The 24,301-nt window shown below is 44.3% G+C and overlaps 1 protein-coding gene across 2 annotated transcripts in view; it reads left to right on the top strand.

Annotated features, from left to right (window-relative positions):
- The first annotated feature begins 7,510 nt into the window (after positions 1–7,510).
- ARHGEF26 (Rho guanine nucleotide exchange factor 26) overlaps positions 7,511–24,301 on the top strand; it is a 130,998-nt gene continuing 114,207 nt past the window's right edge. Inside the window, exons 1-4 of one of the 2 annotated variants that reach the window (XM_065942705.1) lie at positions 7,511–7,616; positions 8,030–9,173; positions 10,828–10,867; positions 14,379–14,524. In XM_065942705.1, coding sequence (XP_065798777.1) covers positions 8,094–9,173; positions 10,828–10,867; positions 14,379–14,524 — 1,266 coding nt within the window. In that variant the 5' untranslated portion in view covers positions 7,511–7,616; positions 8,030–8,093. Of the gene's footprint in view, positions 9,174–10,827; positions 10,868–14,378; positions 14,525–24,301 lie in introns of both variants that reach the window. The other variant, XM_065942704.1, reaches the window with a different exon arrangement.

The following is a 24,301-nucleotide window of genomic DNA, read 5'->3' as shown; positions in this document are numbered from 1 at the left end:
CCTCTTATCATTTTCTTGGGTCCTATCAAGAGTCCTCTGAGCCATTTTCAGCATCCCTTCCTCACTGTGATCCTTTTCCTTTATGCTAGAGTTGGAAACAACAGAGTTTCATTCTGATTATGTTCTGTTCAAGATTGTTGTTGTTTAGGCGCTAAGTCATGTCCAACTCATGTGACCCCATGGACTGTAGCCCACCAGGCTCCTCTGTCCATGGGACTTCCCAGGCAAAAATACTAGAGTGGGTTGCCATTTCCTTCTCCAGGGGATCTTCCTGACCCAGAGATGAAATCCAAGTCTCCTGCTTTGGCAGGCTGATTTTTTACCATCGGAGCCATCAGGGAAGCCCCTCTGTTCAAGACAGAGGAAAGGTGATTAGGAATTTGTTTTGTACGGTTCAGATGGCCTCCGTTCCCCTCCCCACCCCCCCTGCATCCCATTTTCCCCAGTCCACATCCAAATTATTCTAATCAATCAGTGTTCTCAAACTGTGCTGAGAAGAGGAACAATTTCATATTTGTAGTTGAAGAAACTGCAGTCTTATAGAGGTTCAGTGACTTGTCCTCATTCCCACAGTTAGAAAGCAGCAGACACCAACTACAAGACAGCTGCCTGACGTCCAGCCAAGTGTCCCCTGTCTTGAAATAAAACTGCTTGTTTCTCCCTTTCCCTCCAGCAACTGCTCTGTTTTTGCCTTTCCTTTCACTGTCGGAATTCCCACAATTGCAGTGAAGTGCCTGCACTGTCTTCAGGCTGCCTGCTCTCTCCAGAAGCCCTGTATGTCGGGTTCCCTGCCCCCCAAGACGAGAGGGGCTGGTTGAAAGAGCAATAGGTGAGCAACATGGGTGAGATGCCCTTTGGGGTTGGCCTTTCCCGAAAGGTTGTTAGCAAGACTGTGGCAGGAACACTTAGCAGGATCATGCCTACTTTCTTTACCACTGTCTCTACAAGTCCAGAGCCTGATACCCATCAGGAACCAAAAGAAAATACTAGCTGATGAACAGGACTGCCTTTCCTTTCTGAAAGTCTTCCTTTCCAAAGGCCTTTGCATTTATTTCCTGATTGGGTGACCCTGCTTGGTATGCCTCCCCTCCTCTGGACTAACATTGTCACTGATCCATCCACCTGTTCATATTACCGAAGCATGTAGGAGACAGAGGAAGAAATGACAGTGGGGAGCTTATGTTTTATTTGTGGGAAAAGAATGTAAGTGAATAATGGAATCACAAATAATATAACGATGTGATAGTTATGAGGCAGATTGGAGCCAGACTGCATGGGTACTTAACCTCTTTGCATTTTAGCTTCCTCCTCTATAAACTGGAGACAGTGGTAGTTCCTACCTCATAAGGTCGTTGTGAAGGTTAAGTCATGTATCAGTGATATAGTTGAAGCACTTCAAAGAGGGTCTGGTATATTGCAAGTGCTCAAAAAATGTTTTAAAAAGCAGAAGGTAATATATTAATCATTATTATAAGTGCTGTAAGAAAGTATCTTTTTAAGAACTCTTTTCCCAGTGAGAATTAATCAGCTCTCAAGTTCTCTTTTTCAAATATCCTTTCCAATTTTTTCTTTGTCATTTTGACTCATCACTTCATTGTACCAGGGTTACTAAGCTTGTCCAGGATGTTTAAGATCTGAGAACAGGAACACTGAGGAACCTCAGTTAACGGCCAGCACCAGCCAACCCTCAGCCATCTGTTCTCGTCCATCTGTCCGTCTGATCCAGCCTACCCCACAGCAGGCTGTGGCCATGTGGGAGAGCCTGGGGAGACACTCAGAAGAACCCACCATACCAGTCTGCAGAATGGTGAGGAGCAATAAATAATACAATTTGCTATTTTAAGCCCCTAAGTGGTGAGGTGGTCTGCTTTACAACCGAGCACAATTGGAATACCACCTTTAATTCTGTCCCAGAGGTGGACATGCCAACGTTTTGAATATCGCAAATCTAGATATTAAGTAATTGTGTTAATTCACTCCTTCGTGTCTGACTCTGCAACCCAAGGACTGTAGTTCAGCAGGCTTCTCTGTGGGATTTTCCAGGCAAGAATACTGAAGTGGGTTGCCACTCCCTTCACCAGGGAATCGTTCCAACTTGGGGATCGAACCTGGGTCTCCCACATTGCAGGCAGATTCTCTATCGTTAAGTAGTTATACACAGCTGTTTGCATTAAAAAAAAGATTCAATGTAGGATATTCTGCATGATAAGTTCAAAAATAACTTTTCTCTCCTACTTACCATACAGTGTTTTGAATTTTTATATGAGTAATTTCTGTCTACACTATTATTTTTGGTTGTTTCATTTTACATCATGGTTTATTAACAAAACTCTTGGTAAAGAGTCAGATTCTGATTTTTTTGCTACTGTAAGAAATGCTTTAATGGACATCTTTGAACATATATATTTTTACACATCAAAGATGATTTCCTCAGGATTATTTCCTGGGCATGGAATTACTTGGTTGAAGATATGCCTGTTTTCAAGGTTTTGATTAAGTATCATCTAATTGCTTTTCAGAAAAGTTGTTTACATTCTTACCATGAAGGAGTCAGAACCCTCTTTTCCCTGCACTTTTACCATGTGTTTGTTTTTTTTTTTAAGTCTTTGTTGATCTAATGAATGAAAAACTATGATCTCATTACTGTTTCAATTTTGTTGTTACCAATTGGGGCTGAGTGTATTTTTATGTACAGAAAACACTCCTGTCTACTCTAAAATTATTCTCACTCTGCTCATCTTTCCACTGTTAGTCTTTTCCTTAAAGATTTGTGAGTGATTAGATACTAACATTTGTCTGTTACGAATATATTTAAATATTTTTCTATAGTTTCTTTCCAAGAGAAGATTTCCCTCAGATTTTATGGGTTTAGGTGGATTTTTTTTTTTTTTAACCCACAAACAAATCTGTTTATTTTTATTTATTTATCTCTGAGATTGATGTTATCAGTTAAATTGTTTTAAAAGATAGCAAAGTTTAAATACTTCCAGAGTGTCAGATGTTATCCAAGTAAAATCCAGACCCCTCAGTTTATGTCACACACCACATTCTATTCTCTATTAAGCCAAATCAATCTCCCACAACTTCTTAATGCAAATGCCCTGATCTTGTGACTTTAGTTTCTGGTATGTGGAGCTCCAGGGCTCTGGAGTCTGACAGATCCCAGATATTAATAGGATTCTGACTCAACCGCTTACCAACAGTACAAGAGCTTTTAGACCCTCAGCTTCTTCCTATTTAAGGGGAGAGAGGATTAATTTGAGATTAGGTCCTGAAATATAGTTGGCACTTAGTAAATATTAGTTCTCAAGCCATGCCCTTGTGTTTCTATTCATTCTGGGACATGGCTCTAGGATATCCTTTTCCTCACCTCTGTCTCGAGATATTTTACATATTCTTCAGGTCCGCTTCCACCCAGACTCCTTCACAGAGGCTTTCAGGGAACAGGGAGCTTCATCATACACCTACTCAGCTTCAGTTCAGTTCTGTCACTCAGTCGTGTCCAACTCTGCGACCCCATGAACCGCAGCACGCCAGGCCTCCCTGTCCATCACCAACTCCCGCAGTCCACTGAAACCCATGTCCATTGAGTCAGTGATGCCATCCAACCATCTCATCCTCTGTTGTCCCCTTCTCTTCCTGCCCTCAATCTTTCCCAGCATCAGGGTCTTTTCCAATGAGTCAGCTCTTTGCATCAGGCGGCCAAAGTATTGGAGTTTCAGCTTCAGCATCAGTCCTTCCAATGAATATTCAGGACTGATCTCCTTTAGGATGGACTGGTTGGATCTCCTTGCTGTCCAAGGGACTCTCAAGAGTCTTCTCCAACACTACAGTCCAAAAGCATCAATTCTTCGGCGCTCAGCTTTCTTTATAGTCCAACTCTCACATCCATACAGGACCACTGAAAAAACCATAGCCTTGACTAGATGGACCTGTATTTCTCCAATTCTAAGAAGCACTTTGGTCTCACATTTTAACATCTCTGAAAGTGGGATGTGTGGTGATGGTGGTGGTGGTGGTTTAGTCGCTAGGTTATGTCTGACTCTTGTGATCCTATGAACTGTAGCCTGCCAGGCTCCTCTGTCCGTGAGATTTCCCAGGCAAGAATACTGGAGTGGGTTGCCATTTCCTTCTCCAGGGGATCTTCCAACCCAGGGATCAAACCCAGGCCTCTTGCATTGCAGGTGGATTTTACCAACTGCATCACCAGCGACCTCATTTTACTAATGTTAAGAAATAGCCATTGGCCAGAGGGCAGTCCTGATATAGTTGGCATTGCCTTTGCGCTTGTGAACATAGTTATAACTATTTGAATTGTCATCATTTCACTGAATTCTATGCAATTTAATACTACATGTGTCAAAATCACATGCTAAGAACTGCAGTTGAAGGCAGGAGAAATTGCCAGATGTGTCAGATTAGATGAAAGAAATTTCAAAGCAACAAGAGGGTAATATAACCAACTCCTGGATCACACAGGATTGCAGCGAAGGCCTGGAACTTCAATTTGTCAGAAACTTCTTTCTGGCCATTAATAGAGAGGATGTGTAGGTGGTACTGTGCTGGGCTGTAGTTAGTCACTCGGTCGTGTCCAACTCTGCAACCCCGTGGACTGTAACCCGCCAGGCTCCTCTGTCCACGCCGATTCTCCAGGCGAGAATATTGGAATGGGTTGCCATGCCCTCCTCCAGGGGATCTTTCCAACTCAGGGGTCGAACCCAGGTCTCCTGCATTGCAGGCAGATTCTTTACCATCTGAGCCACCAGGGAAGCCCATGAATACTGGAGTGGGATCTTCCCAACCCAGGAATTGAACCAGGAATAGAACCACCTGTATTGCAGGTGGATTCTGTACCAGCTAAGCTACCAGGGAAGGCCTACATAGGTTGTAGTGACATATACTTCAGTTGAACAAGAAAACTATGCTTTTAATCTAATAGGAATGTGCCAGCATCAAACTTGAAGAACAAATGTCTGGGTAGGAAGCAACTCCCAGAGACACAGTTAGGCCATCCTTTTAGGAAATACTACGTGTATATCAATGATACTGTGTGGACAAGCACATGCTGATGCTCTGTGTGAAGAGGGGTTTAGGAAAATTAGACTCGTGTACAGAATTAGTAGAAATATTTAATCAATTTATTTTGCTTATATTTTCCTTTTCTAAATATGGGCATTACTGAGAAAACTATATCTAAATTTAAAACCATCATAAGTATTAAAAAGATCCTATGTAACAACACAGTGTCGTAATTTAATTCACAGCTTTTTTTTTTCTTGATAGCACATGCTATCAAAAGTATCCTGCTGCTGCTGCTGCTGCTAAGTTGCTTCAGTCGTGTCTGACTCTGTGCAACCGCATAGACGGCAGCCCACCAGGCTCCACCATCCCTGGGATTCTCCAGGCAAGAACACTAGATTTGAATAATTATGATAAATTGAATGGACTGTAAAATGGGCCATAGATCTGTGGATTTCAAAGCTTAGTGAAGGAACAAGAGCTTCATGTTTTGTCCTTGTTGTTGTTTTGGTGGGTATTATGTTGTTGCTTAGGAATTAGGTAGGAATATCCTGCAATTTCTTCATAATCATCAGTTCTGTTTGTTTGCAGAACCAGCATAATTTGAAGAGAAGCTATTTTCTCACATCACCATTTAAGAAGCTATTTTCTCACATCACCATTTAAAACTTCTTAATGTAAGTCACAGATTGCATCCTGAATTAGGTAACACTTCATCTGCCATTAACTAAGCACTTTAAAAATTAACTTTATTATATTTTCCCAATATACAAGTAATACATATTAGTATGAAAAATACCCTATATTAAAAAGTGGGTAGGTATTAGTATATAATCAGCCATATCTTCTAACCAAAATATTTGGTAAATTTCTTTTTTAGAAAAATTTCTTATAAATATTTTGATGCCATTTCTTCTACTTATGAAAACATCTCAAATCAAAGTAACATATATTTAATGTACAGTATTTGGAAAGTATAGCAAAGTATAAATAAGCATGAAAAACATTCATCTCATCACCACCCAGAAATTGCCTCTTACTATTTTTGGTAATCAAATTCAACCTATCCAGGGCAAACAAGAGGACTTTGTGGATGTGCAGTATACCCTTGTTGAATTTGTGAAGGCCAAAAAAGAGAGTTTGGAGAACAGCCCATATGTCTTGGTAATAGAATTAATTACACAGATCTTACGGTCTAAAAATCATCTGTCTTCTCAAGTTTGCCTTATTCTTCTCACATTGCTGGAGCTTGTCCAGGCCACAGCCAACTTTCTACTACTTAGCAAGGGAGCACTCTGCGGTGGTTGGTCAGTGTCTTCATTCAGGTCACCCTCTCATTCATTCGTACATTCATTCACTCGACAAATAGTCATTAAGTGCCACTCTATGTGCCTGGAATACAGAGGCGGCAGGAAAGAAACATGGCCCCTGCCCTCTTGCAGATTTCAGTGAAAGACGACAAAGCAGATCATAAACATAAAGCTAAATATATGATTAAATGCATTTGCGACGAGTGTCGATAGATGAGAAAAGGTGGCCGGGAAAGTAAATAAGCGTAGCCATAATCAGATCCAGGAGGGAGGGCCTCTCTCACCGAGAGGTCAGAAGGTCAAGGAGAAACAAAAGGGAAGGTTTGAGGCTGTCAGACTTGGGGGGTGTGGCCTAAAATCAGCGGAGGAACGGGTGTAGCGGGTGGGGGAAGGCTGGGCTACAGAGGCAAGCGCGTCCTGTTCGTGCGCTCCTACCCAGCTGCCAAGTCCTAGAGGGCCTTGGAGAGGATTCTGAATTTTATCCTGTGTATGCTTAGAAACCAATAAGCTTTTTTTTTTTTTTTTTTTTTTGGGCAGTTTAAATTATGGTTACTTTTAATAGGTAACATTCGCAATTCAAAGCATACAAGATCCAAAGGTGATTGAATGAAAACACTCCGTCCCTCCGGTTTCCTAGCCACCCAGATGTGCTCCCCGAACTGGCTATTAAGTATCTTTCCAGAAATACTCCAGGCACAAGCAAGCCTATCAGTCCGTAAGATATTTTAAGCAGGGGCGCAGGGCATCGGATTTAAGACCACCGGAACACTGAGAGGCGCCTGGCTTTCTGTGTTCAGAGCCACGCGTTCCGGCTCACGCCCTTCACCCACCTTACGGTGCTCGGCATTCCGAGCTCCCACCAGGGAGATCCACCAGGGAGATCCCCCGGGGGCCCAGGCCTTCGCAAATTACTTTCTGGCAGGGCGCCTACGTTTGTTCCCACGCTGTGCTCCGAGCAACAGCCTTGCGCGCCCGCAGCTCCCACGCCGCCCCCTCCCCGCATCTCGTGGCCTGGAACCCGGGGCTCGGCGCACGGCCCAGGTGCGCTCGAGCGTTTTAACCAGAGACCGGGGCGGGAAGGCAGCGGCTCCCAGAAGGCGGCGACTCGGGCGGGCCGGGGCGCGGCCAATGCCGTGGGCGGGATCAGGCCTGGGGGCGGCGCCGACGCGGGGTCGCCGGCGGAGCTCTCCCGAGCTCCCGCTGCGAAGATTCGGTCCGGGACCCGGGACCCGGGCCACCCACTGGGCGGGGGTGCTGGTCGGCCCCGAGCTCTACAAAGCCCTGAAGGTAAATCCGCCTGGGAGACGGGCCACTGGAGCTCTAGGGGACCTGCGACGGGGGCTGGCCGCTGGATGGCGGCGGAGGGGAGCGTCCCGCGACGAGTTTCCCGAGCTGAACTCGTCCCAAGTTTCCTGTGCATCAGTTTGCACCGGCGATTTGGTGGCGGTCTGTTTCTGTGCGGGTGGTCTTGGGCCGCGAGAGCGGCGCGGAGGTGATTGGATTAATTCGCCTGGGCACGACCCAGGTTTCTGTACTGGACCCCTCGCCGCGGTGGGCGCAGTTTTTGCCCCAGAAAGGGTGGGTAATTGAACGCAGTTGTGTCCCGCGCAGCCGGGTGATCCCCGGGCTCAGAGCGCGCGCGTCTGCAAGGCGTGCCTGGTAGTCCGGAGGCCGAGCTCCACGACTTCTTTCCTCTTTAGGCAAGACTAACTAGGTGCTGTCCGCCCCCCCCGCCCCCCGGGGGCTGAGCCCCGAGGCTCCGCTATGAACACCGAGAGCGAAGTGGACTTCTCCAGCAACAGCTTAACCCCTTTGTGGCGGAGGCGTTCAACCCCTCAGCCCCAGCTCCTGGGCCGGAGCAAGCCGAGGCCCCAGTCCTACCAGAGCCCCAGCGGGCTGCTGATCACGGATTTCCCGGTGGAGGACCGAGAGACGCTCCCTGCGGCGCAGAGTCTGGCCGAAGTGCCCGGCGCCTCCGACGGCAGGACGGTCCAGAGGAGCCCCCTGCTTCTCTGCGCCCATCGGAGGGCGGTGACCAATGGGAGGACCGTCTCCCCGGAGTACCGGGCTGTCTCTCCTCGGCTCCGACGGCCCAAGTCACCCCAAGTCCCCAGAGTGGCGTCGGGCGGCTCCCCGAAGTCCGCAGCGAACGGCACGGCGACCAAGCCCGCGCCTCAGCCGCTGCAGCCCCCGCGGACTCCTCGAGCGTCCTCCCCCTGCAGCCCCGAGGGGGACAAGCCCGGATTCCCCTCCAGCCCCCTGCCTTCGCCGGCTGCAAATGGGCTCTCGCCTGGTGTCTCCTCCCAGGGCGCCGGTTCGCTGTCCGGCTGCGTGGCTAAGGACCCTGAGCGAGGACCCTCGAGGCTCTCTCCTTCGCCCCCCAAAAGGTCTTTGGAACAAAAACTGCCCCTCCAAAGGCTGCCCTCACCGGAGAACGAACTCCTGGAGAATCCTTCGGTGGTTTTGAGCACAAACAGCCCCGCCGCCCTCAAAGTGGGAAAACAGCAGATCATTCCGAAGAGCTTGGCCTCGGAAATTAAAGTTAGTAAGTCCAACAGTCTGAACGTGGAAGCTCACAAGAGACTGCTCAAGGTACGCAGCATGGTGGAGGGCCTCGGGCCGCCCCTGGGCCCGGCAGAGGACGAGGGCGAGGCGGAGCACGAGGCGGACAGCCCGGGGTCGCTGCGCAGAGGCTTGCGGTCCACCTCCTATCGCAGGGCGGTGGTCAGTGGCGTTGACTTTGACAGTCCTGGCACCTCGAAGAAGAAGAACAGGATGTCCCAGCCGGCTCTGAAAGCAGTGGTGGAGGACAAGGAGAAGTTTTCCAGCCTGGGGAGGATAAAGGTAAAAGTGGGCAAGAGGGGCGCAGGTTAGGTAGTCACCAAGTCGCCAGTGAAGATGTTTGGGGTGGGGAGGAGGGGCACGGAGGAACCACAGGTTATTGTTGTTTTTTAATTTTATTGTTTGTCGATCAGAGCCCTGCACGTCTATCTCTTGGCCATTTTAGTGCAGGTAGGCAGAGCCCAGGTTAATGCAGTTTTATGGGAGGAACTGAAACTTATCACTATTAATTTTCTAAGTTCGGCAAAATGTTTGGACAAGTAGGAGAAAAAAAACACATCAGATTTCGTATTGGTGGAGTGAGTCTTGAGCACTTTTAATACAGGTAGCTGCCAAGGGGGAGGCAGGCAGGCGTGGATCTGCCCGTGTGGTGCTTGTTTAGAAGTGTCAGTTACTGGTTCCTGATTCACCACAGCTGATGCAGGAAAACACTGATTTCCTTTCAGCCTGTTGATTATTTTAAGTACTTATATTAGTGACTTAGTTACTGAAATATTTTTCCTTTCCGTGATGATCACGGATACTAAATACCATCCAGGTAAAATGTGAATCTTAAAGGTCAACTGCTAGAATCACAAAGGACATAGTTTGTCATCTTCGTTGTTTCTGGCTTCTTTCACCAGAGATTTTGGTTGCATCTCATTCCCATTTTGTGCCCACTTAACCCTTGAGTGCATTTAACAAGTTGGTAGCTTGGAACTTCAGGTTGGAGTGAACGGTGTGGCGTTGCTCCCAGATAAAGACTTAGGAGTTGCACTCCTTAAAATACCAAATATGACATAAAGAAATAGGGAAGACTAGGGAAGGAGATTTTGGAGTGTACATGTGCTGCCTTCTCCAGACACAAGACAGATCTCAGCAATAGGGCAGAAATTCATTTTGGCAGCCACATCTTTTCCTGATTAATCTGAAAGCTGGAACCAGTCTATATAAATGTCACATATGTAATACACAAGCGAGCCTGTTTTATTTTAGATCCTATGGCCTTAAAGAAATTACATAACATTTTATGTGTATTTTTTTTTCCCCATCCAACTTTGCAAGTTTAACAGAGTTCAGTTTAACAGTGGTGGTGAATCATGAGTGGGCTTCCCTGGTGGCTCAGATGATAAAGAATCTCCCTGCAATGCAGGAGATCTGGGCTCAATCCCTGGGTTGGGAAGATCCCCTGGAGAAGGGAATGTCTTCTCAACTCCAGTATTTTTGCCTGGAAAGTTCCATGGACAGAGGAGCCTGGAACCAGCTCATGGGGTCACAAAGAATAGGACATGACTGGGCGACTAAGCAAACTAATTTCTAAGTAAAGAAATTACATAACATTTTATGTGCTTCCCCTCCCCCCAGCTCTGCAAGTATAGCATAGTTCAGTTTAACAGTGATGGTGAATCATCAGTAATAAGCTGAAAACTATTGGTCATTTGAGGATTCTCAAGCTGTATTGGCAGAGTGTGGGGGATATTGTACATTTTATTTCATCTTTTAAGTGAGTGGTAGTAGTCATATGACTGCTCAAGGGATCATGTGTGCATGCTGTTGGAAATCTAATGAATGTGACCACAAAAAAAGTACTTTTTCTTGAAATAGCTGTATTTTCTGTTTGGCTCATTCATACATAGTTTGCTTTGCTTTTCCTCTTTTTGCTTTTCTTGTTTCTTAGAAAAAAATGCTGAAAGGACAAGGAACATTTGATGGGGAAGGTAAGCATTTGATTTTCCAGACTTTTATTGCTGTTTCAATGTGGAATATCAATTATAAGTTGAAATCCAACTGAAGTAACAAAAACACAAGATGAGAAAAATGTACAACTTCTTCTCAAATTATACAGCACAAAGCTCTGCACTAAGCTAAATTTTCATCCAGTAATACCAGCAGTGAATAAAATTAACGGCATTCTTTGTAAGCCGATGCCTTTGTCAGACCAGTGTTCTGGGATTTTTAATTCTCCTCTACTCTGGCTCTATCCCCACCTCCCTCAAAAAATGAAGAAAGAATAAGGATAAGTTCTAGCTCTTCAGTTTAAAATTCTGAAGGTTTGGCATGTAGATCTTACATCCGCTATTTCCTTAGGTCATATTTCCTTTGACTTAATGGTCTTATCCCCATATTTTAATATCATTAATATGGTTTCCTAACCAAGTTTCAATTTGGAGGAAACCTAACTCTCTTCGCTAACAGAACCCTACTGCTATGAACTTCGACCCTGTGTAGTGTTTTTGTGAAGGATCTCAGAAACAAAAGCAGCTTTCACCAGGTGTTCAGACCCTAATCAGATTAGCGGACTTTGTGTAAATGGAGCCAGTGTCAATGGACCTGAAGAGCTTGTAGAGCTGGGGGAGTGTGGTGGAAGTGAGGGTAGTTACTTCCTGTCATTCTTTGAAATGCTAAGGTTTTCCAGCCTTTAAAAGAACAGTGAAGAAGGGTAGGCCCCTCTGTAAGTAAATCAAAAGTAAAACCACCCAGAGTTTTATCAACTTGGCTGATTACAAAACATTTCCCCATATAATTCTTATAAAAATCAGTTCCCATTTTATCATTTAAATATGACCAGTTTATAAAAATGTATTTATTGTATCCCTCTTAGAAAAATGTTTTCTATGGGGAAGAAACCCAGATATAGCATTTTTGCTGGTTGGGATAAAGGCATCCTCCAGATTTTATAACCGAGGAATCTGGAATCTCAAAGAGGCTTAGTACCTTATCCACTGTCACACAGCCGGGATCAGGACAGACAACTGCTTCTCATGCACTTTGCTTTCTCTTGTACCCTGTTAAGACCGTGAAGTGAACAGGCATCTATCTAATATCAATCATGAGAGATGTTTTGCATCTTCTGGAATTTGGCATTAGTTTTGGGACTTTTGCTTCGAATAGTTAAAAATGTTGAGCATTTTTGAAGTCTGAGGCCAGACCGTCATTATAACTAGTGTTACGCTGTTTGCTTTTACGAGGAGCTGTTTCTGTGCACCCTCTCCGCTCTTCTCAAATATGATGACCTAGACATTCTTTTTCACATATATGTACGTGAGGAATGCAGGAGTCTTACAGTTGGTGACTAACAAGAATGTGAGTCAGGAAGCTGTGTGGCTGAGTGGTGAGATCCTGTGATATTGGAACCAGAGACCTGAGTTCCTGTCCTGCTGCTGCTACTTATCAGTGGAGTGATGTTAAACACACCTCTCAACTTCACTGAGCCTGTTTTATTCTGCGTAAAATGAAGCTCATAATTGCCTGCATTGTTGTGGGATGAATGAGACATCATATCAACAATGTCCGAACATATTTTATGTCATATAATTAAGTACTTTAAAGGGTTCTACAGAGATCTGTACCCTCATAATCTGCTTTCATCTGCAGACCAATCAGAGAACAGTAAAGTCTTGCATGAACTCTCAGTATTTAGTGATGATGATGCACACAGTACATGCCATAGTTGATGAGAAATTAGGCGGATGTTTTGCTAGCTTCACTAAATAGGGAAAACGTTTCAAGCTCAGTATGTTCCAAAACCAAACTCATAATCTTTCCACTAAAGCCGAATTTCTTCTGGAGTTCCCTTCTTCCGCTTTTCAGCTGTGGGACTTAACAGAGCTAGAAGACATCCTGACCACCACAGCCAGTCTGACCCCTGTTTCCAGTCCAGCCCCCTCAAGTCCCCATCGCTTTTCACTGACCACTTCAAGAGCATCCTAATTAGTCCCTTATCTAGTCAATGTCTTGCTCTTCCAATCTAAAAATGTCTTTCAGTGGGTTTTCACTGCCGTCGGGATAAAATAAAACCTTTACAGTATGAAAGAAACTGGGGCTTTGGGGATCAGGATAAAATCTAGTTCTTGAACATTGCCTGCAAAACTCTGCCTGGTTTGAACTGTCTGGCTCTTCTCCCTAAACCCACCTTACACCCTTTGTCTGATAGACACCTCTACTCTAGCTCGTGACCTCTTTTGTTCTTCTCAGATCATTTATTTCCTCTTGCTTTTGCAGGTGGTTTTTTTTCTGTAGCTCTGTGCTTTCTCAGCTTTCAGATCTTAAGATTTTCCTCATTAACACCTCTCTGACCCCCAGACTAAATCATGTCCTGCTGACAGTCTGTCCTCAGAGCACTTGTGTATAAATCTTTTGGTTTGTAGATATGTATTTGTGCCAGATCATTGTGTTCTCAACCTTAAAATGACTTGCTGTCTTACTTGGAGTAAGAAACAAAAGTCCTTCCAGTGGCATGGAGGCAAGACCCTACATGGTCAGCCCTCTACTCATCCCAACCCCCATCTCCTGTGCTTCCTCCCCTCCCCTAACTTATTCCGGCCACACAGGCCTCCTGGCCCTATCGGCGTGCCTGTTGTTAGACACATCAAGCCGACTCCTGCCCCAGGCCCTTTGTACCTGCTGCTGTCTCTGTTTGCTGATGTCTCTGTTGTTGCCAGCAGTCCAGACGGTTTCCTTTCTTAACCTCTTTTAGATCTTTGCTTCAATGTCACCTCTATGAGGCCTTCCTAAACCACCCTGTTTAAAATCTACGTACCACCCTTCATAACACCCTTTCTCTGTTTGATTTTTCGCCATGTTACTTTTCAGCATCTGCCATATTATAAAGGTTGCTTGTTTATTTATTGTCATTCTTTCATCACTCTGATGTCAGCTTCCTGAAGAATGAGATTTTTCTCTTTTTTTTGTTGTTTTTCTTTGTTGTATTCCCAGCACCTAGCATTTACTGGCGTCTAGTAGACATTTTCTAAGTATCAGTTGAATGAATTCATGAATGACTGACTTTTACTATAAATTTTTAGCTCATGAGGGCACAGAAAGTGTCTTTTATTTTCTATTTACTCCCAGCCCTTGGCACATTGTAGATGCGCTATAAATGTTGTTAAATTGAAAAATAAAGGGGTGTAAATTCAATTTAACCTAAAAAACAATGATGTGATAGACATGACCTTCATGAGTGGTGGACAGAGTCATGGAAACTTTGCTTCAGTTGGCATTTGACGTACAGGTACTTCCCTGTCCCCTGCAGATGATTGGGGGATAGAGCTGTATGAGTGAGAAGATAGATTTTTGATCATGACTCTTCATGAAGAAATCCATTTATCTCTTGTTTATTAAATTGGAGGCCAAACATCACATAAATATTGGATGTTTCTTTAGAACAAGTAGCATCATGATGGGGGGGTGGCAGTTAGTGATGTGTAGGGTTTGGTTATTTTTTTGCAGAAAACGCTGTCCTGTACCAGAACTACAAAGAAAAGGCCCTTGACATTGACTCCGATGAGGAGTCAGAGCTGAAAGAACAGAAATCCGATGAAAAAATTGTGATTCACCACAAGCCTCTGAGGTCCACATGGAGCCAGCTCTCTGCGGTGAGTGTGTACCTTCTGGTTTTTCTATCTGTGGGCGTGAAGAAACCAAGTTGTGAAAATTATACCTGGTTGTGGTTTTAATTTTTTCTACCAGTGATCCTGTAACCCTCAGGAGGAAGGTTCTTCTCTTTAGATTGTGAAATATTTCTTGAAACTCTGCAGTGAGAAAGTGAACTTTGACAATTCTGATCAGGAAAATTTATCATGTTTTTATAAAATAAAGTGATTTAAGACTGATGTACTATGGGCTCTGGAAACTCTTCCTACTCAGTGTATTTTCTTATTTTTTTTTATAGAGTGTGTATGTAGTGGTAGCTTAATATATCTATATTAAGTGATAGCTTAATATCTCTTAATATATCTGAACTGTATCATAATTATGGCTGTGTATGCATAAGTTTGGGGGTTTCCTTGGTGGCTCAGTGGTAAAGGATGCACCTGCCAATGCAGGAGACTTAGGTTCCATCCCTGATCCAGGAAGATCCCCTGGAGAAGGAAATGGCAATCCACTCCAGTATTCTTGCCTGAAAAATCCCCATGGACAGGGGAGCCTGGCAGGTTACAGTCCTTTGGGGTCATAAAGAGTTGGACACGACTTAGTGACTGAATGACAATAATATATATGTATGTATGATATTTGTATGTATGTATAGTACCTATGTAAAACAGGGAATGTGTTACACCTCTTCCTTGGAAATTTCGTTTGATAGAGACATATTTATATTTTCTTGAAATTGGTTAATGAATGGCATTCTGTTCTGTCTCCACGTGTGCCTCTTTTGTGGGCCAGTGTCTGATACTTATTTTTGTATTGATGAGTAAATTCTCCTCTCTGCATCAAACCTCTTTAGTTTTCAGCCATAGTTTCTTCTCCTCCTGGCTTAACAATGTCACAGTGTGATGCTTAGTTTACGTGGTGTGAGTTTGGGTCCAGCATTTGTAGGTGGGAAAGAGTTCCCATAACTGGCTTGGGTGGTGGGAATGTTGGGTGGTGGGAATGTTGCATGACGAACATGCCAGTGCACCTCTGTGAGTCCTTTAGTATTACGGAAGCAGAAGTGATTCTCTCTGAAGCCGAAATGAGCATAGTTCAGAATCGGGAATCTCATGCACTTAGGGAACCCGTCAGCGTAAGTGAAGAAGCACTTGTAAACTTGACCATGGAAATGCGTGTATGTTGATTATGGAGATGACATCTGGCTCAGGCTTTTCCGCACTGAGCACCCTCTCTGGACTGTACTGGAATTCAGAATTCAAGAAACCAAACCCTCCTACCCCCTAATTTTGTGCTAAGGGGAAGATATGTATTTGCAGCATCACAGCACAGTGTGACATCCTTAGTGTTACACCACAGATTAAAATGCCTACGGGGGGCAGGCCAAGTAGTGTTATAAGCGATGCTGGTGAGTGTGGGTGATGGGGAGTGGTGGGGAACTGTGGTCCATGGGCCTTGTATAAATTGGACAGCTGCCAGTTAGTTCAAACCAGTTCAGTGTTGCAATATTTTCTGATATTTAGAAAAGAGAATACAGAAAGTCAGACTTTTGAGATTGAGCGAACTCTGGGAGATATCGAAGGACAGGGAAGTCTGGTGTGCTGCAGTCCATGGGATCCTAAAGAGTCGGACACAACTCAGTGAGTGAACAACAGCAAAATTCCGTTTGTTTGTTTTCTTTAATATTTGTTTATATGGCTGTGCCAGGTCTTAGTTGCGGCACACGATCTTCAATCTTTGTTGCAGCATGCAGAATCTTTGGTTGCGGCATGTGGGATCTAGTTCTCGGACCAGGGATCAAACTCCAGCTCCTGCATGCGGAGTGTAGAATCTTAGCCATTGGAACACCAGGGACGTCCCTTCGAGTATCATCCTAATTTAAGTTTTAAACAATTGTTTCATGAGCCCAACACTATCTCTGGGCCAGTAGTTGCTCAGTCGTGTCCAACTCTTTGCGACCCCATGGACTGTAGCCCACCAGGCTCCTCTCTCCTTGGGATTCTCCAGGCAAGAGTACTGGAGTGAGTTGCCCTGCCCTCTTCCTGGGGTCAGACCTGTGTCTCTTATGTCTCCTGCATTGGCAGGCAGATTTTTTACCACTAGCGCCACCTGGGAGACCCCCACACAGGCCAGTTCAGTTCAGTCGCTCAGTCCTGTCTGACTCTTTTCGACCCCATGGACTGCAGCACGCCAGGCTTCCGTGTCTATCACCAACTCTCGGAGCTTAGCAAACTCATGTCCATCAAGTTGCTGATGCCATCCAACCATCTCATCCTCTGTCATCCCCTTCTCCTCCTGCCTTCAATCTGTCCCAACATCAGGGTCATCAGGGTCTTTTCCAGTGAGTCAGTTCTTCACATCAGGTGGTCAAAGTGTTGGAGTTTCAGCTTCAGCATCCGTCCTTCCAGTGAGTATTCAGGACTGATTTCCTTTAGGATTGACTAGTTTGATCTCCTTGCAGTCCAAGGGACTCTCAAGAGACTTCTCCAACACCACAGTTCAAAAGCATCAATTCTTTGGCGCTCAGCTTTCTTTATAGTCCAGCTCTCACATCCATACATGACCACTGGAAAAAACCAAAACTTAGACTAGATGAACCTTTATTGGCAACGTAACAGGCCAAGTTGACCCTGAGGGACTGTCATTCTGTTGTTGGTATAGACCATTTGTTAGGGGATACTCGAGAAGAAAACTGGATTTTTTGAGTTTTCTCTCTAGGGCAGCATCTGTGTGTGTTAGTCCAGGCCTAAATCTTGCTGTTGATCTCTGAATGCTAAACAAAAACATGTACTTCGCTGTCACTTACACACTTCTCCAACTTAGCTTTGTACCGAAAGCCAGGCTGCCATATTTATGCTTCCTGGAGTTTGACTTTCATTTAGATTTTTTTTTTTCCATTTAGATTAACAAATGCAAATTTAAATACCACTTTGTATCTTTCAAACTTTCAATACTTCAAATATGGGCATGCATTTTATTTGGCAAAGGATCAATGTACTGTTGTGCCTTTTGTTAACGAAAAGATTGATATTAGAAGACTATGTGGTGATAAAATGTTGTAAAGTAGATTCTGACTGCAGAACTGTGTTATCTTGGATTTGCATGTTCCCAGGGCTTGTGTGTATTTATTGTGTTGCTTGGCAATTACATTTAACCAAAGCATCATGATTGGACTTTGCCCTTTGCGTCACTTGGGCACCAGCCTGCGTTTTCTTTGGCCTTTCTGTGTGTCTGTTTCACTTTTAAAAACTTTTTTTTTTAAACTATAAAGTATTTCAAGCCCAGGGCTTCCCTGGTGGCTCAGTGTAAAAAATCCACCTGGCAGTGCAGGAAATATGGGTTTGATTCTTGGTCCGGAAAGATCCCCTGGAGAAGGAAATGGCAACCCACTCTAGTATTCTTGCCTGGGAAATCCCATGGACAGAGGAGCCTGGCAGTCCATAGTCCCTGGGGTTGCAAAGAGTCAGACACAACTTGGCGACTGAACAACAACTTCAAGAAGGCAGAAAAGTTATCCGTAAATAATATTTCATTATATTGCTACAACTAAAAATTCAGAAAAAAATTCTTAATACCATCCAATGCCCAGTCAGTATTCTCATTTTCTCAATTTTCATATTTTTTTAAGATTTATTTAAATCAGAATCTGCATAAGGTCATACATTGTGATTACTTAATCATGTTTCTTAAGTCGGTTCATCTGTAATGTACCCTCTGAAACCATGTAATTCAAATTGGGCCTTGAACCTACAGTCCAGGACTTGACCCTAGCGAAATCCCAGATCTGGAACTTGAGCTCATGGTCTTTTAACTGAGATCATGCCTGGTCTCAGGATTTATTGAAGTTCTCAGTGTCTTGTGGCAGAAAGAATTCAGTAAGAGACGGAGTGATAAGTAAGATGTGAATTGATTTAGAGAGAAACACACCCCAGAGACAGAGTGTGGGCCATCTCGAAAGGCGAGAGGACAAGCGTGCAGATAAACTAACATGTAAGTTTGTGTAATGCATCTCCAGGTACCTGCCACACAGGTACCAGCTTGAACAGACATTAACATTTTCGTATTCAGGCCTCTCGTTTTTCAGGCAGACCCTGTTCACCATCCTCCTCCCGGTCCTTTTCTCCTTCCTGCCTCCCCAGGTGTCATTACTGTCCTGAAGGTGTCTATTCTGTCCTTCCCACGTGGGTTTCCTGTCCACTAAAAAGTGGCAGTCCCCTTCGGCTTCTTTAAAACTGGATACTTTTAACAACAAAAAGCAGCCATTACTTTTTAAAAATTCTAGTAGTTAGTGAATATCCAGGTTGCAGTTAGGACCCTAAAGAATAGAGGCTTCGTGAGTTATGAAAAATGTCAGGATATTTTCCATAAGCAGTCAGCACCTCCATTATCTCTGTCTGATATTGTGCCTGATTTCTTCTTGTAAAGGGGCTGCCGTGTTTAGGGCAGGTTTTGGAGTACTTCGACTTTTTGTATTTTTTTGCATCATCTTTCCATGCTTAATTTTAATTTTAATTTTTTCATGCATAATTTTTAGTAATACCAAATAAGTAAGGTCGTCTCTATCTAGTCTTTAACCCACAACTCTTCTCTGAGTGAGGCCTTGATTCCAGAAAGGAGTAGAATAAAGGGTTTTCTGGCAAGGGGGTTAGATCTCTATTTGGATCTACCTTGACTTTCTACTTGGGAGGGGTTGCTTAGGAGCACACCTGTGTGTTAGCGGCTGTTGATTGTCCTATGCAAACCTCTTATCTCCATTGCCAACTCCAGACTGCCTCCTGAGATGATGAAACTTTTTTTATCAGATAACTGCAAGAAGCATCCAGTGTGTGGGAGACTTGAAAATTTCAGAGCAGCAATTTGCAGTCACTTCTGCTTGTTTTGTAGGTGTTGAAACCTTCAGTCTGTATGGAATTTGTCTTAGTGCATTTGTTTATAATGCGTCTTCTTCAGTTTCGTTGGACAACCACGCAGGCAAGAGGTGGTTTTCTGTGTAAGGTGTTGCGACAGGTTTAACTGGAGTGTTGTAGTCACCTAGGAATGAGTAAGAGAGGCATTTAATTGGGCCTCAACATAGTGGAGAAAGTTTAGGCTGCCGCAGGCGTCCCTAACTGGATTACCGCGACCTGGTGGATGTGTGTAGCAATGCGGCTTTGTTGACAGGTCCCCCCACGTAGAAGTGGGGTGTTCTTCTGTGTCAGGAACGCAACCTGGGCTCCTTAATGTCATCAGATGGTGCCAGACTTATTTTTCCTTTACTTGATTGTCTGAGTGCATCAATCTTTTCTTCAGTGGAAATACAGAATTTCTCCATTCTAGGGAACATAACTTTTTGCTGCTCTTTGAGCTTTCCTGGTGGCTCAGATGGTAAGTGTCTGCCTACAATGCAGGAGACCCAGGTTCAATCCCTGGGTCGGGAAGATTTCCTGGAGAAGGAAATGGCAACCCACTGCAGTACTCTTGCCTGGAAAATCCCATGGATGGAGGAACCTGGTAGGCTGCAGTCCATGGGGTCCCTAAGAGTTGGACACGACTGAGCAACTTGACTTTTACTTCAGGTCTTGGGGAACACTAATGTATGCAAAATAACTTAAATGATCATGGTTTTCAGGTTTTGCTTGGTTTGAAATGAAATTTGGGGTTTCAATTTGAAAAAAAAGTAATTTTTTTTCATTTATTTTTATTAGTTGGAGGCTAATTACTTTACAATATTGTAGTGGTTTTTGTCATACATTGACATGAATCAGCCCTGGATTTACATGTATTCCCCATCCCGATCCCCCCTCCCGCCTCCCTCTCTACCTGATCCCTCTGGGTCTTCCCAGTGCACCAGGCCTGAGCACTTGTCTCATGCATCCAACCTGGGCTGATGATCTGTTTCACCATAGATAATATACATGTTTTGATGCTGTTCTCTCAAAATACCCCACCCTCGCTTTCTCCCAGAGTCCAAAAGTTAGAAAAAAAAGTAATTTTCTGTCCTCTGGAGATCTGTGCCCAGAGACAAAGGAATCTGCCATCCACAGGGGATTCACCCAGCAACTCACCTAAACTGGCATTGTGAGGACTAAGACCACAGTGCTTGGATTTCTGGGCTTGTGGGTTTGAAGAAAAATATTGATTGTGTTACTGGTGTGGGATAGAACACTGCATACCTGTAGCAGTTAGCGCCAGGTGCGTAGCGGCTGAGTCCCCCCTGCAAAGAGAGCTTCAGGTTTTTAATAAGTTTTATCCTTTCATAGGATCCCGGGAGGCTTTACAGTATTACAGAAAATAAAAAATGAACCTCGCCTGGAGCCTTTTTGCCGTTGTCATAACTCGACCCTTCCTCCTATCAGGTACTACGCGTTAGATTGAAAAAATGGCAGTTGCAAAACTAGTGTTTGTTAACTTTGGTGACAGTCCCAAAGCCACCCTTGCCAGCCCTCTTTGTTGGCCCTGACCCCCTCTGCCGTGGGGTGTTTGTGTAATTCCCATAGCCTTGACATGCCAGGTGCCTTTGACACGGGTGTTCAGCTCCAGAGGCAGGAACAAGCACAGAGGCGAACACTCTGCTTGGGTTCAGTATCCAACGCAGTCACCAGATACGGGCCTCCTATAGTCACCCTCTTACTGGACTTTTCCTCTGGACTTGCTGACAGGCGACTTATCAGTAATCCTACTCGCTTTGCATATTTCTCCAGCGTGCTCAAATATTTTAAACACTTTATTCTGGAACTGGTTCTCTATGTTTTCTGTGAAGTACGTCTTCGGCTGTCCCTAGTGTAGCTAACTAGGTTCATAACTAGAATTAGGACTTGGCTCCTAAGACACATAGTTTGCTCTGGACGACTTTCTGGAACTGCAGAACCAGAAAGGATGATTTGAAAACTGGCTATTTGATTATGATTTCATGATACTTATAACACTCTTTGGAGTCTTAGCAGTTCCATCTGGTGGGACTTATTCTTTTAGAATTTACACCATGTTTATTGTAAAAGACAGACTGTTTTCTACTGAAAATCACAACTCAGCAGATGTAATAAACCTGAATATCCTTCTGCTTGCAGAAATGCTTAAAGAGGTCATTGAAAATTTCATCGTTTTCCCTTACGTTTTCACACTTGTCTGAATTAATTTTCAGTTGTTCAGTGACTTGCTGCTTAAAATAATCTCTTCAGTCGTAGAATTTTCCATTTACATTTTTGCAACACAGCAGCCTCATAAACTTATTTTTTTTTTTACCTTAAATGTTGATTAATGGCTTTTATCATCTCTATCTTTTATGTTTATAAAAATAGAAAAAAGTTTGCATTTTTCATGTCTGGCTTACTTTCAGTACTCACCGTGTAAACAGTCAGGGCTTTAGGCGTGTACTGGTGCAAGCTTTTAAGTTGGACAGTAGGTCTCCTAGGGTGTTTGTATCTTTATAAACAGAACTGGAGGTCTGTGTCCTCCAGACCTGAGACCCCCAGCAGAGATCCTGGTCCAGCCAAGAGGGCTGGAGCTGGGTCTGCATAGCCTGAGGCAAGGACAGAGCTACACTCTTGCCATTTGAGTACAATTAAATTAAGGCATTCCCTTAACATTTTTGAAAGCTGATTTTGACTATATAAGCAATACATAACACATTCTCCATGAAAAAAAAATTTCAGATAAGACTGAAGTCTCTCTTGATCATATCTTCAATCCCAGTCTCTTCCCCTTTCTCTCTAGGCAATGCGCTTCTCAATTTGGTAACACTGCTCTCAAAATCCATGTATATACATTTAAGGAGAAAAAGATTATGTGTACTAACATAAGTTATATACTGTGCAGATATCGTTGCTGTTGTTTAGTCACTGAATTGTGTCCGACTCTTTGTGACCCCATGGACTGTGGCCCACCAGGCTCCTCTGTCCATGGGATTTTACTGGCAAGAATACGGAGTTCCTTTACTGCTCCAGGGGATCTTCCCAACCCAGGGGTCAAACCCATGTCTTTCAAGTGTCCTGCATTGGCAGGTGGGTTCTTTACCACTGAGTCACCAAGGAAGCCCGTGCATATATTAAAGCTTGCTTTTTTCCTGAACAATGTGTCTTAATTCCTGTCTATACATGATGATTTTCAGTGTTCTTTCTAGTCCCTCTGTTAGTCTGTAGGATGGATGTGCATTTTGTCATCTGTCTTTTCTGGGGGAGCTGTTATGTGCTTTGAGAATCTGATAAAAGCTGTGAGCCACAGACCTTCTCTTTAGAAAAATGTACACGCATGTTTATGTTTGAAGTGTGTGTTTATAATTTTTGGTTTTGTTTTTTTCAGTTCCAGTTTGGGAGTGTTTTTTCTTTTATCTCCAAATACTGGGGACACATCAGTATAGCTTAGTGCATTTCATATTGTTCATATCACTATTAGAAATGGCTTTTTTTCTGAATTATAGTGATAGCGGAACTTGAACTATATAACCCTTTCTGGAAAATATATAGACATTGAGAAAAAAATAAATATTCTGGTTGGAGCTTAAGTAAGAGCCAATGAGTACACTAATTTATGTGCCAATATTTATGTTATTGATTCTCTGGGGAGAACAATGGGTTGTGAAAATGGATTTGTATGCCTGAGGCCCCAAGGGGAGGTAGGGGGCAGAAGAGACAGGTGCTCCAAGAATGTGGGAGGACATGAGCACAAGGGTATTTTATTTTGGTTGGCATAAGTATAAAAGGAGATGTTTCAACTGCAAACCTTGACCTGGGACCCACACAAAGAGAGTCTTATTTCATTTAACAGAAAATTGATGAGAGGTTGATCAAGGATTCCTTCCTTCCCCTATTCTTTATGAAGGGCCCTGTTCTAGACACTGGTGATGGAGTACAAACAGCCCCCACCCTCCGTTCATGTCCTTGCAGACACTGTAGCTGGTAAGACAGACACCAGATAACCCCCTAAATAGATGCAGAGTTGCTGTGTGACTGCCGTGAAGGACGGGCTTGTGCTGCTCTGAGACCCTGTGGGGAAGGGCATCTGTTTGGGCACCTTTGGGAAGGTGGCAAAGAAGGTGACAAGAGCTGCCATCTGATCAGCTGCCAGATACATGTCGGGTCAGAGTTGTTGGAGGGGGTGGGTGCAGGGTGGAGGAGTCCCAGGCAGGGAAACATCACGTACACACACCCTCTGAGGATAGAGGGTCAGGGGATTTGAAATCAAGTCAGAGCACCTGGAGCCCCTTGATCTCCTTGTGAGTCCTCCCTCTTCCCATCATTAACGGTTGGGAGTCCCAAGGCTCCATCTTTGGGGCTCCTCCCTGTTCTGCACTCCCAGGCTCATTGCTGCTAGTCTTGTGGCTTTAAATGGATCCTCTGCCTCTGACGATCTCCAGGTTTCTGTCTGTAGACTGGACCTTTTCTCGAGTGTCAGACAAGGATCTCCAACTTCACTTCTGGCATCTAGCCGGCATCTCAAAGTTAACCTGTCCCAACGTTGACTTCCGATCACTCCCTTCTCTCCCCCCCAAATCAGCTTCTCTCACAATCTCTTCTTTTTCTCAGCAAATAATGACTCCTTTTTCCAGTCCTGAAGATCAAAACCCTTGGAGCCGTTCCTCACACTTCTCTTTCTCCCATCACCTGCTTCCAATTTGGTGCAAAGCCTGTTGCCTGGACCTTCAGAATAGAGCTGCTTTGCGGCTGCCATTCTGTCAACGCGGAGGGGCGCTGTCCCCTGTGCTGCCCAGCTCAGCGCCCCGCGTCTTCCTCTGTGCCGTTGGTCTCGTCTCCATACAGCAGCCATATAGTTATATTATTGATTTGTGGCCCTGTAACAGTGTACCA

The sequence above is a fragment of the Muntiacus reevesi genome, chromosome 8 (assembly GCF_963930625.1).
Source record: "Muntiacus reevesi chromosome 8, mMunRee1.1, whole genome shotgun sequence".
NCBI classification, from domain to species: Eukaryota; Metazoa; Chordata; class Mammalia; order Artiodactyla; family Cervidae; genus Muntiacus; species Muntiacus reevesi.
The sequence above is the reverse complement of the archived record's forward strand: the minus strand, read 5'-3'. Positions and strand labels throughout refer to the sequence as shown.